Source organism: Echinops telfairi, unplaced genomic scaffold (genome assembly GCF_000313985.2).
Source record: "Echinops telfairi isolate 266 unplaced genomic scaffold, ASM31398v2 ScPeMD7_23;HRSCAF=83, whole genome shotgun sequence".
Lineage (NCBI taxonomy): Eukaryota > Metazoa > Chordata > Mammalia > Afrosoricida > Tenrecidae > Echinops > Echinops telfairi.
Genome location: NW_022103920.1, coordinates 22,802,804 through 22,814,061, shown reverse-complemented (window position 1 = coordinate 22,814,061; position 11,258 = coordinate 22,802,804). Strand labels below are relative to the sequence as shown.

At 41.2% G+C, this 11,258-nt stretch overlaps 1 protein-coding gene across 12 annotated transcripts in view; it reads right to left on the bottom strand.

Moving 5' to 3' along the window:
• Nucleotides 1-11,258, bottom strand: part of CADPS2 (calcium dependent secretion activator 2) — a 382,815-nt gene that overhangs the window by 326,765 nt on the left and 44,792 nt on the right. For all 12 annotated transcript variants that reach the window (XM_045288824.1, XM_030885179.2, XM_045288828.1 and 9 more), the window contains exon 2: nucleotides 6,241-6,573. In XM_045288824.1, coding sequence (XP_045144759.1) covers nucleotides 6,241-6,543 — 303 coding nt within the window. In that variant the 5' untranslated portion in view covers nucleotides 6,544-6,573. The remainder of the gene's footprint in view (nucleotides 1-6,240; nucleotides 6,574-11,258) is intronic.

Here is an 11,258-nt window from a genome sequence, read left to right as displayed (position 1 = left end):
CTATATCTTTTGATAGCCAGGCACCATCAGCTTTCTTTACCACCTTTGCTTATGCACACGTTTGTCTTCAGTGATCATATCAGGAAGGTGGGCACCCACTGATATGAGTTTTAGTTCTTTGATGTCTGATAACTTGTCCCTTCTGCACCTTGTGGTCAGTCAGGCTGGTGTGCTTCTTCCATGTGGGCTTTGATGCTGTTCAGTTGGATGGCCGCTTGTTTATCTTCAAGCCTTTAAGACCTCAGACACTATATCTTTTGGTAGCCGGGCACCATCAGCTTTCTTCACCGCCTTTGCTTACGTTCACATTTTTCTTCAGCAATCGTGTTGGGAAGGTGTGCATCTTGGAATGCCAGTTTAATAGAACAATGTGTTCTTGCAATGAGTAAGTGCTTGAGTGAAGGCCCAATGTCTATCTGCTGCCTTAATACTAAACCTATAAATATATGCACGTAGATCTGTTTCCCTACGCTCCTATATAAATATATTTACATATGTACATTCCAGTCTTAAAACCTGTATACATACCCTTTGTCCCCTAGTTCTTTCCTCTATTTCCCTTTACTTTCCTCTTGTCCTACTATCATGCTCAGCCTTCCTTTGGGTTTCAGTGATTTCTCTCAGTTACATTGCCCTTGCTTAATCTCTACCAGGCCTCTCGCACCCTCCTTGCCACTGTTTTTGGATCACTTGTTGCTCCCCTGTCCCTGGGTTGGTCAGCACCACACCTCCTCACCCCCGCCTCCCCCTCTCCCGTGTCTCCCCGGAACTGTTGGTCCCGTTGTTTTCTCCTCCAGACTATTCATCCAGTCTATCTTATCTAGATAGATCTATAGAGATAATAATATGCATTAAAAACTAAGCCATAACAAGATAGGCGATCAGTCTGGGCCAGTCCCGACACTGAGTCTCCATTGGCTGTTCAGAGTGGGGATGTCCACCTCCAGGCCTGGTGCATCAGGATGTGCTCCACTTTCTTTTCCCCCCTAAGTGCTCCCATTTGCTCTGGTCAGACATGCCCCTCTCCCCTAGCTGCAGCTTAATTGCTGTCCTCTCAAGTAAATTCTTCTGGAGGGAGGGGCAGTTGTCCACGTAGCTGGCATGTGGGCCGAGCCCTCAAGCCCCTCCGCTGGCTCCCCACTCCTTGCCAGCAAGCTGCATTCATCTGGCACTGGCTTTAAATCTGGTCCTTTCCCTTTGGAGACAAAAACTATACCCTTCCCTTGGATGGTCAGTGCCCTATTCCTCCGTCACATATCCCTTTTTTTTCTTTCCTTTCCCCGTTCCTTCCCCACCCCCCTTTGCGGTTGGCGACCCTATGTATCCCTGGATTTGGTCTGGCACCTGCCATACTACCTGACCCTTACCCCTAGAGTGTTTGTATACTACCTTAGCTTTGTCCCTGTGCCCCTTTTGCATTTACCTTTCTGTTCTATCTCAAGGTCTGTGATCCACCTTGAGTTTATTCTTGTGCATGGAGTGAGGTAAGGGACTTGCTTCATTTTTCTGCAGGTAGATATCCATTTTTACCAGCACCATTTATTGAAGATGGTGCTTCCCATTTAATATTTTTGGGGCCCTTATCAAAGATCAGTTTCCTGTATGCAGATGTTTTTATTACTGGGTTTTCAGCTCTTTTCCATTGGTCTGAGTATCTCTCATTATGCCAATACCACACTGCTTTGACTACAGTGGCTGTATAGTACGTGCTAAAGTCAGGTAGAGCAAGCCCCCCCACTTTGTCCTTCTTCTTGAGGCATTCTCTGCTAATTATGCACTTCTTCCCCCTCCATATGAAGTTGATTATCTTTTTTTCCAATTCTTTGAAGAAGAATGGTGGTATTCGTATTAGGATAGCATTGAACTTATATAGTGCCTTGGGCAGAACTGACATCTTTACTATATTAAGTCTGCCAATCCACGAGCATGGGATATTCTTCCATTTGTTGAGGTAACTCTTGATTTCTTGAAGTAGTGTTTTATAGTTTTCCTCAAACAGATCTTTCATTTTTTAAGTCAGGTATACCCCTAGGTATTTCAATTTGTGCTTGGCTATTGCAAAGGGTACTACCCTTTTAATCGCCTCTTCTGTGATCTTGTCTGATGTGTAGAGCAGTCCAATAGACTTCTGTGTGTTGATTTTGTACCCTGCCACTCTGCCATATTCCTCTATTGCTTCCAACACTCCGTTTGTGGAGTTTAAGGGATATTCGATACATAGGATCATATCATCTGTGAATAATGATAATTTCACCTCTTCCTTCCCCATCTGAATACCTTTAATATTTTTGCTTTGTCTTATGTTGTTAGCTAGGACCTCCAGTATAAATGTTAAATAGGAGTGGGGACAAGGGGCATCCTTGTCTGGTCCCCTTTTACAGTGCAATTGTTTTAATCTTTTCTCCATTAACTACCACGTTAGCTATTGGTTTTTCATATATGGCTTGTATAATATTGAGGAATGCATGTTGGATATTGTCGAATGCTTTTTCCACATCTATCGATATTATCATGTGATTCTTATCATTTTTTCTGCCAATGTGGTGAATAATGCTGATGGTCTTTCGTATATTAAACCATTCTTGCATCCCTAGTATGAATCCCACTTGGTCATGGTGAATTACTTTTTTTAATATGCTTTTGTATTCTATTGGCCAGTATTTTGTTAAGGATTTTTGCATCAATGTTCATTAGGGCTATTGGTCTATAGTTCTCGATTCTTGTGGCATCTTTGTCAGCTTTAGGTATCAAAGTTATAATAGCTTCATAAAAAGAGTGTGGGAGTTTTCCATCTTTTTCTATGTTCTGGAAGAGTTTGTATAGGATTGGTGTCACTTCTTCCCTGAATGCTTGGTAGAATTCTCTTGTAAATCCATCTGGCCTGGGGGATTTTTTTTGTTGGTAATCCCTTGATTACCTTGTCTATTTCTTCTATTGCTCTGCATCTGTTCAGGTACTTGACATCCATCTGGGATAGTCTAGGGAGGGATTGTGTTTCCAAATATTTGTCCATGTCTTCCAAATTGTTGAATTCGTTAGAGTATAGACCTTCATAGTACTGTGTAATTATCCTTTTGATTTCATTAGGTTCCATTGTAATGTCCCGTTTCATCCGTCATCCTTGCAAACGTCGTTTGTTCTTTCCTTTCTTTGCTTAGGTTTGCCAGAGGTCTATCAATTCTGTTAATTCTTTCAAAGAACCAACTTTTAGCGGCATTAATTTTTTCCATAGTTTTCTTGTTTTCCCTCTCCTGTATCTTGGCTCTGATTTTTACTATATCTATCCTCTTGCTATTAGGAGGGTTGTTCTGTTGCCTCTGCTCTAATTGATAATTTTTGTGTCAGCATATCATCCACGAATCTCTCTTCTTTCTTAATGTGTGCATTTATTGCTATCAGCCTTCCTTCCCACAGTAAAATTTTAAACCAGGGAATCTGAAACTTTTTAACATGAGTAGGTTCAAAATGTCAGATTTTTGTTTATTTATTAACTCTAACCCTGCCTGGTTTCCCTTCTAATAATGTCATCATTCAACTTCCTATATTACTTGTATCTCTACCTATCTTCCTGCTTTCCCAACTCAAATGCATGCCTCATATAGCTACTTCTCCCATGATAATGCCTCAGCCACATGCTTATCTATTGTCACAGTCATTGCAATAGCTGGTAAAATAATTGCCTCACACTTGAAGCATAACTGCAGTAGTCTCTCACTTGCTTACCCTTTCCAATCCTGCTTATTTTGGTTGTTGGATCAATATTACGTGTAGTCTGGCTGATAAAAGAAAGGAGGCATAAGGAAGAGCATCAGAAAACATGGCTGTGGTTTCCAAAGTTTCCATGTCCTATCCAGAAAGCACTTCTCGATTGTATCACGTTCTGATTCCTAATGCTATTCCCTTACCAGCTGCATTGTATCTTAAATGGCAGGTTCTTGTATGTGAATTCAGCTGATTTTAAAATGTGTATTTTAATTTTTAGGGAAATCACTAAATAAGCTCTACAAAAGGTATATGTAAGACACTAGACACAAATGTACAATGGAATCATATATAAAATGTGTAAGGAAAACTAGAGAAGGTCCCAAGGAAAAAAGAAAGAAAAGAGCAAACAACAAATAAAAGGATAAAACAGATAAAAGTTACCAAGATTACCAAGTTGAATTAGATCAACCTTCACTTTAAATATGAATGGTCTAAGCATACCTGTTAAAGTACAAAGATTGTCAGAGCAGATTTAAAATACCACCTTCAAATTATATGTTGTCTACAAGAGCTCCATGTTAAAGACTCAGGCAAAATCATTTGGAAAAGGACAGCAAGAATGGCAGCACAACTTGAAGGATGTAACCAGTGTCACTGAATATACACTTAGAAATAAAACGGTGTATCTTTAACTGTGAATACTTTTACTAAAAAAAGGACAATAACAAGAATAAAGCATTACTTAAAAAATAAAGGTACAGCAACAGATAAATATATACCATCGAATCAAAGAAAGCTGGCATTTCTATATTAAAGACAAAGCAAACTTCAGAACAAAAAATAAAGAGAGGCATTATATTAACAATAAAGGGATCAACTCTACAGGAAGATACAATAATACTAAATGTGTATGCACCTGACAACAGAGCACCAACATTAAATGTTTATTCTCACTCATTAAGGATGGGCATCAGGGCATCTACACTGTGGTTCTAGAAGGCATCTAAATTTAAAAGCATTTTGAGTTAATAAACATAAGCCCAAAGGTACATGGGAATACATTTTATGTATTGTAATAAGTCATCCAGGGAACACTGAAGGCATAGTGGGTAACAGCACTTGGTTGCTACTCTATAGCAGTTCTAACCTCCCAATAACTGCAAGAGGGAAAAAATGTGGTGATATGCTTCACTGTGAACTTATAGTCCCGGAAATTCACGGAGCAGTTGGTCTAAACACAACTCTACAAGGTGCCACTATCAGTTAGAATTGATTAGATGACAAGGGGAACACCTTGTTGATATTCCAAATACATATGCAATTACTCACTTAGAGATCTATCATCCTTGTGAGTCTTTAGTATACGGAGAAGAGATATCTCATTTACTCAGCTTAATATTCCCAACACATAGTGAGATTCTTGACTTGAAATAAGATCTTAATGAAAGTCTACTAATACCTAAATCTGAACTGAACTAAAAAATGATGTTCATCGACAGTACCAGTAAGCTACTGTTTCATTAAAATAAAGAGCTGCATTTATCTTTTAAACTAGAAGGCTGAGGTTGCACATTTATTCTCCAGTATTATTCAAACCACCACCTTATTTAATGACTCTGTGAAGAAATTAGCATATGTGTGAATTGCTCACAGACCAAGGCACTAGGTGCCTTTACTATTAATAAACTCTGTGGCTTTGTGCATTTGAAATTATCTACCAATTAGTAATGTAAAGTACATGGAATGGATAGAAACTATAAATTAAGGCAAGAAGATTTGTGGAAAGATGAATTATAAATGTATGTACATTTCAGATATGTAATGCTTAATGAACACATACATTTTTAAAATGCCAGAATTTTATCAATTTAAATTGCATATCAGGGCATACTTAAATAATTTATACCTCCAAAGTAAGCAAACAAAATGCAAATATAGATGGAATACATTATTAGACTAATCATAAGAATCTAAAGATGAAAGTTCAGGAGCAAACATGAGATTTTGTTCAATGTTTCAAATGCATGACAAGAATAACAACTAAAAAACTATCATATTTACTCTCTGTCATCTTTTTAGAGTTTAATAATCATCTTCAGATATTTCTATCTGGATGGAATAGAGAATAAAATTTGAAATTTCAGTAACTGACACTCAGAATACCAGCATCGTTTCTTATGAAAAATGATTTTTCACTGAGAAATACCTGTTTATTATAAGCTGCTGAGTTTCTTCAGATTATTTTCATTTTACTATTCAGGACATGCTCCACATAAGTCTAAGAGGCACACATTTGATGTCCTAAAATCGTGCACATGGGAATAATTACATACTGGCTAAAAAGTACTAATATTCTTCTCCTTCTATCAAAACTTATTTCAAAGGTTCCTTCAAATATCATCTTTTGACACATTAAAACTCAAGGTCATTCAACGGATGATAGGAAGAACACTTTCTTACACTGATAAACACTTGACATTGACTTTATGAGTCACACAGAGAAAGGAGGGGGATGGGGAACCAGAGACCACTTACCTGACACGCATTATAAAGGAGCTGGTGCTCTAGCTTTTTAATCCCTAAGATCTGCTGAAACATTTCATAGAGCTGTTCCTTGCTCAGAATAAGTTCGGACACAGCGCTCAGGGACATTCGATTCGACTGCTTGCACAAGTCCTCTTCGCCCCGGTAAATGGCATCATATTTAGCGATCCATGAGCTCAGCACTGTCTCTTTGCTCAAGCCATCGATTTCTGGCAAACTCCGTACACGCTTTTCTATATTTTTCTTGAACACTTCTCTGAAGTCATTCGCAGAGCATCCTCCACTCTGAACCATTCTGGCTACCCGGTCGCTCTTCAGAAAAACCTGGGAGGGAAAAGTCATCTACAATCAGACATGAGAATACATGCATTTTGCACTCCAGCTAGCTAATTTCACCAAAGATTCTACATTCTACCACAATTCAAGGAGTCTTAGGACACATGGTAACTAAAGGCAGTGTGGAAGACCTGAACCTCTTCTTGGCAATGTAGGAATGTTCAGGAGAGGCACTCTGCCATGGTAAGGAGCCTGTAAGATCTCACCTTGACTCACAGGGCTCCCCACTTACGGGCCCACAGACAGCTCTGCAATTGACTCCTGTTTGAATTCATTGAGAAGGCATTAAACTAGTCAGACCAGTAGCCACCAAGTTGATTCTGACTTAGGAATCTTCATGCATGTCAGAGGAGAACTGTGGTCCCTCTGGAGTTTGAGGCTGGTGTTGGGAAGAAGAGCCCTAGACATTCTTCGGAGGGCCTCTGGGTGGGCTCAAACCGCTAACGTTTCAGTTAGCAGTTGAGTGTGTTAATTGAGTGCTTCACCCAGGATCATAGAGGACTGAGACCGTGTGTGTGTGTGTGTGTGTGTGTGTGTGTGTGTGTGTGTGTGTTGGAGCCATGGGAACTCAGTATATGAACAAGGTCAATAAGACGTCACCCTCTCAGAGCGCTTCAGAGCACCTTACATGATCTTTAATCTTCACGATCACCCTGGGACCTCTTACCCATCATCTCTTTCACACACTAAGCAGTTTAGACAGAAGAGAGACTAACCAAGGTCTCAGAGTTATGGAAGAGAACAGTTTACATCCTGGCCTTTAGACTACAAAAGCTACATTACTCCACTATTCTTACCCTTCCTGCTACCACTCCCACTCCACCCCTATTCCCCACCCCTTCACCCTCATCTCTGCCAGGTATACGTCCTGCTGGGTGCTGACCAACACCTGTGGAAATAACAGTCAATGATCTTCTATGGAAATATCACTGACCATATAACTGAAGCTGGGTCGGCGGGGGGGACGAGAAAGCACCAGGGCACTAAAATGTATGATGTAACTTCTGTTTCTCTGTACCTCAGAGAGTTTTACATGCCATTGGGACCTCTGAGTCTACCAACTATCGCCTTTTCCACTCCCCTGCTCAGTTTCTATTCCAAAGAAGCCACTGGTATTAGAACAAAGCCACAGCGAACAACCATGAGATATGATGAGTACTTGCAGAGACAACATATGCACAGGGGCGAGTCGGCTCAGCTGTACAAATCAGACTTCAAATAGACGCATTGTCCACATATTGCTGTTGAGCTGAAGAAACCATGCATTGCTTCTTTGATTAAAAAGGCTTTTAGAATGGTGAGAGAAACATTATCTGCTTGCCAAATCATTGTGGCTATCTCTGAGATGGATCCTGGGAAGGCTGCCAGCATGTGTTCAGACAGGAAAACATTGAGAAAGTACAAGGGCCCCACTTAGAAAAGATAAATGATTCTCTTAAAAAATGCCAAGTAAAGTAGTGTCTAGTGATTCTCATCACGCCAGCTATCCTTGGAGAAATGGTCGTGCAGTTTTCCAAAACTATTCTTCAGCTGTTATCAATCCTTGAAGCCAGGTAACAGGGATAGGTTTAGTCCAGTGCCCCTGTCTCAAAGCCAGTATTGCTTAGCGACCTACTTTGCTCAAACTAGTCAGTGGATTCGCTGCTACACCAGGTTTGTCATCCAGAATCTCCTTCAGCTTTCCTTTCTAGCCTGGTCAGCTATCACTCCCAGGGACAGACTTTCTGTTCCAGCACGCTCCACATGTCCCTACTCCCTTCCTCATCCATTCATTGTCCAGGTCAACTCGGGGCCCTGCTCAATGCTCAGTGCTGAGAATGGACAGGGAAGCCCCATACCACGGCTTTGCTGCCTTCGCAAAGCTTACCATAGAGGACGCATCAAATAACTGTACAAATCACTATTACTTGCAGTTTGATAAATATGGCTAAGAGTTCCTGGTGCCAAGCGATTTTTAGAACCGGGAATTGATCTAGCACAAAAGCCACTGACGCTTCCCTGAGGAGGTGAGCAGGGAGTTGAAGCTTGAGAGGAATTTGCTTGTCAAGGAGAGGCAGCAGCAAGCTCCGCAGGTGGTGGGAACACAGCCAGGGGAGCTGGGCCTGAAGAAGACCCTTTGGTTGCAGCAATGGTGCCAAAAGTACAGCGGGAGGAGGATGGAGAGGGACAGGAACTTTGTTAGTCCTGGAAAGATGTTTGAGTGTTAACCTACGAGCAAACAATAGCGTTGAAACATTTAAGTAAGGAAGTCAGATGATGAAAACTGCATTTTGACTGTTCAAGTCAGATGTATGCCTTTGATCTTCTAGACTCCTCTCCGATGCACTCTGTTTAGAAACCATTTTCCTCCCATCCCTCAGTGGAGGATAGAGGAGATCACTGGAGGCTTAGTTCCTATGTAGTTCCCACAAAGGAATCTTGGGCTCCCACTGTCATCCATAGCCTTCTGAAAAATGCAGTCTTACAATTTAGGCCCTGATATTAATCCTTCCTTTGACTTTGGATTACGGTATATGATTTACAATCCTTTGGTGGCTCAGGATATGTACTTCTTCCATGTGCTTTTGTTTGTTCCTAATAAGGTGCATCTCAGAGGTGTTATGTCATTGGAGGCCGCCCTTAAGAGGCTGTGTTATATGTTTGATGTGTTTCAGTATATGAAACCCAGGATTGATGAACCTATAGGGACAGCAAGTAGAAGAAGGGTTTCGGGGGGTGGATAGGAGGTTACAGTGGTGATGGTGCAGTAAAAGGGAGACAAGGTCAAGGAGTCTAGGAAGAAAAGAAATGTTTGGAAACTGACTGTGGTAGCAATTGTACAATTCTGCTTGATGTGACTGAACTATGGAATGATGTATGTATGAACTCTCAATTAACAATAAATTTTAAAAAGAAAGAAATAAAACAGCATTTGAGAAGAGCTGAAGTTAACAAGAGGGGCATAACATATATCAGTGAGCCCTCACAGCCATATAACATGAGCACCAGCCTCTTCATTGTCGGGAGCCCTGGTGGCACCATGGTGAAGTGTTTGGCTGCAAACCACCAGAGTGACAGTCATTGTGAGAGAAAACAAACAAACAAACAAACAAACCCCAAACTGGCCAATCTGCTCCCATAAAGGTTACAGCCTTCTAAAATGTAATATTTTATCGTTAGATCTCCCTTTTGACCCATTTTAAATTTGTTCTAGTTTCTAAATATTTTCTGCTTTCTTTTCTATTAAAGTGATTCCGTTTTATCTGGTCAGTGTTGTTGTGTGTGTGCTTTTTATTTCATGACTTTGTTGTATATGTTTTTCTGTGTAGGGAATCTGGGACAGGTAAGTCTAGAGAGATAGTAACTGGGTTAATAATTTCCTAGGGGGCTGGAGGAATAGAGTCAGTGACTATGAGTACTAGAAAAAAATGTTCTAAAGTTGACTGTGGTTATAATTGTGCAATTGCTCTTAATATGATTGAGGGTTATTGATTAAAGAATTGTATGATATGTGAATTATCCCTCAATACAACTACCAAAAAAGGTGACAGCCTTGGAAGCCCTAAGCGGCACTTCTCCACTGTGCTGGAGCATTGCCAGGAGTCAAAATCCAGTAGGCGACAAACAACCTGGAGAGGTGAGAACCACCCAAGTCAGCGAGACAGACACGCTGATGCGCTTAACCCTCAGCGTCATGCACTCCAGTCTGGGGAAGTATCAATAACAAAACAAAACAAAATTCACTGCCGTTGAGTCAATTCCAACTCACAGAGCAACTACAGGACTGGGTTTCTGAAACTGTAACTCTTTACTGAGTCAAGAGCCTCTTCTTTCTCTTGCTGTATCAGTGCATCACTCCTTCATTGGAGTGGAGTGGCCAAAGAATCAGAGGTTTGGGGTGAGTTTAGCAGATAAGAAGAGTAGACTCCCTCCATAGCTTGATGCCTTTGCTTTATTCTGAGTCTCATGAGCATGGCTCTGCAGCTTTGCATGCAGGAAACACACCTGGCCTCATGGGGGAGCGAGTCCCGTTCAACACCTGCGTCCCTGTATCCCTCCTATGCCTAAAAGGATGAGCTTCGTGTTCACAAGGAAATGTTGGCTACATCTCAAAGCCTTTGCAGTGTCTGCTACCACTAGAAACCCAGATGTGAAAGAGAAGCAGTAAATTCTTGAACTAGTTATCGACTTTGAACATTCATTTCCCTCAGGGCTGGTTTTCTGATTGGGGTGAGACAAACTCTTGCCCATTAAACTCTTCCCCAAATCAAGGTAAAAAAGAAGCATCAGACCACAGAGCACATTTTCATACTGCATAACACATTCAGTAATTTAATGTAATGCATGACCTGTGCGACGTTGACTGCATTCATCACACAACACTAGTAGCAGTCAATGTTAAGTTAAAGGCTGTAGTGTCAGTTCTAACTCACGGCAACCCAAGGTACAGCAGAGAGAAGCACCACTCATCCTGGGCCATCCTTATTCCGGTGGCTTCGCTGTAGCCACTGTATCAGTCCGTCTCCTCGAGGGTCTGCTTCTTCTGTGCTGAGCCTCTACTTTACCAAGTATAAGGTCTTTAGCCAGGGACTGGTTCCTCCTGGTAATATATCTGAGACTACATCTTGTCAATCTTGCTTTGGTGTCTTTCTTATGTTGTAGTTGTCAGGAATCATTTTAGGGGCCGGGGGGGG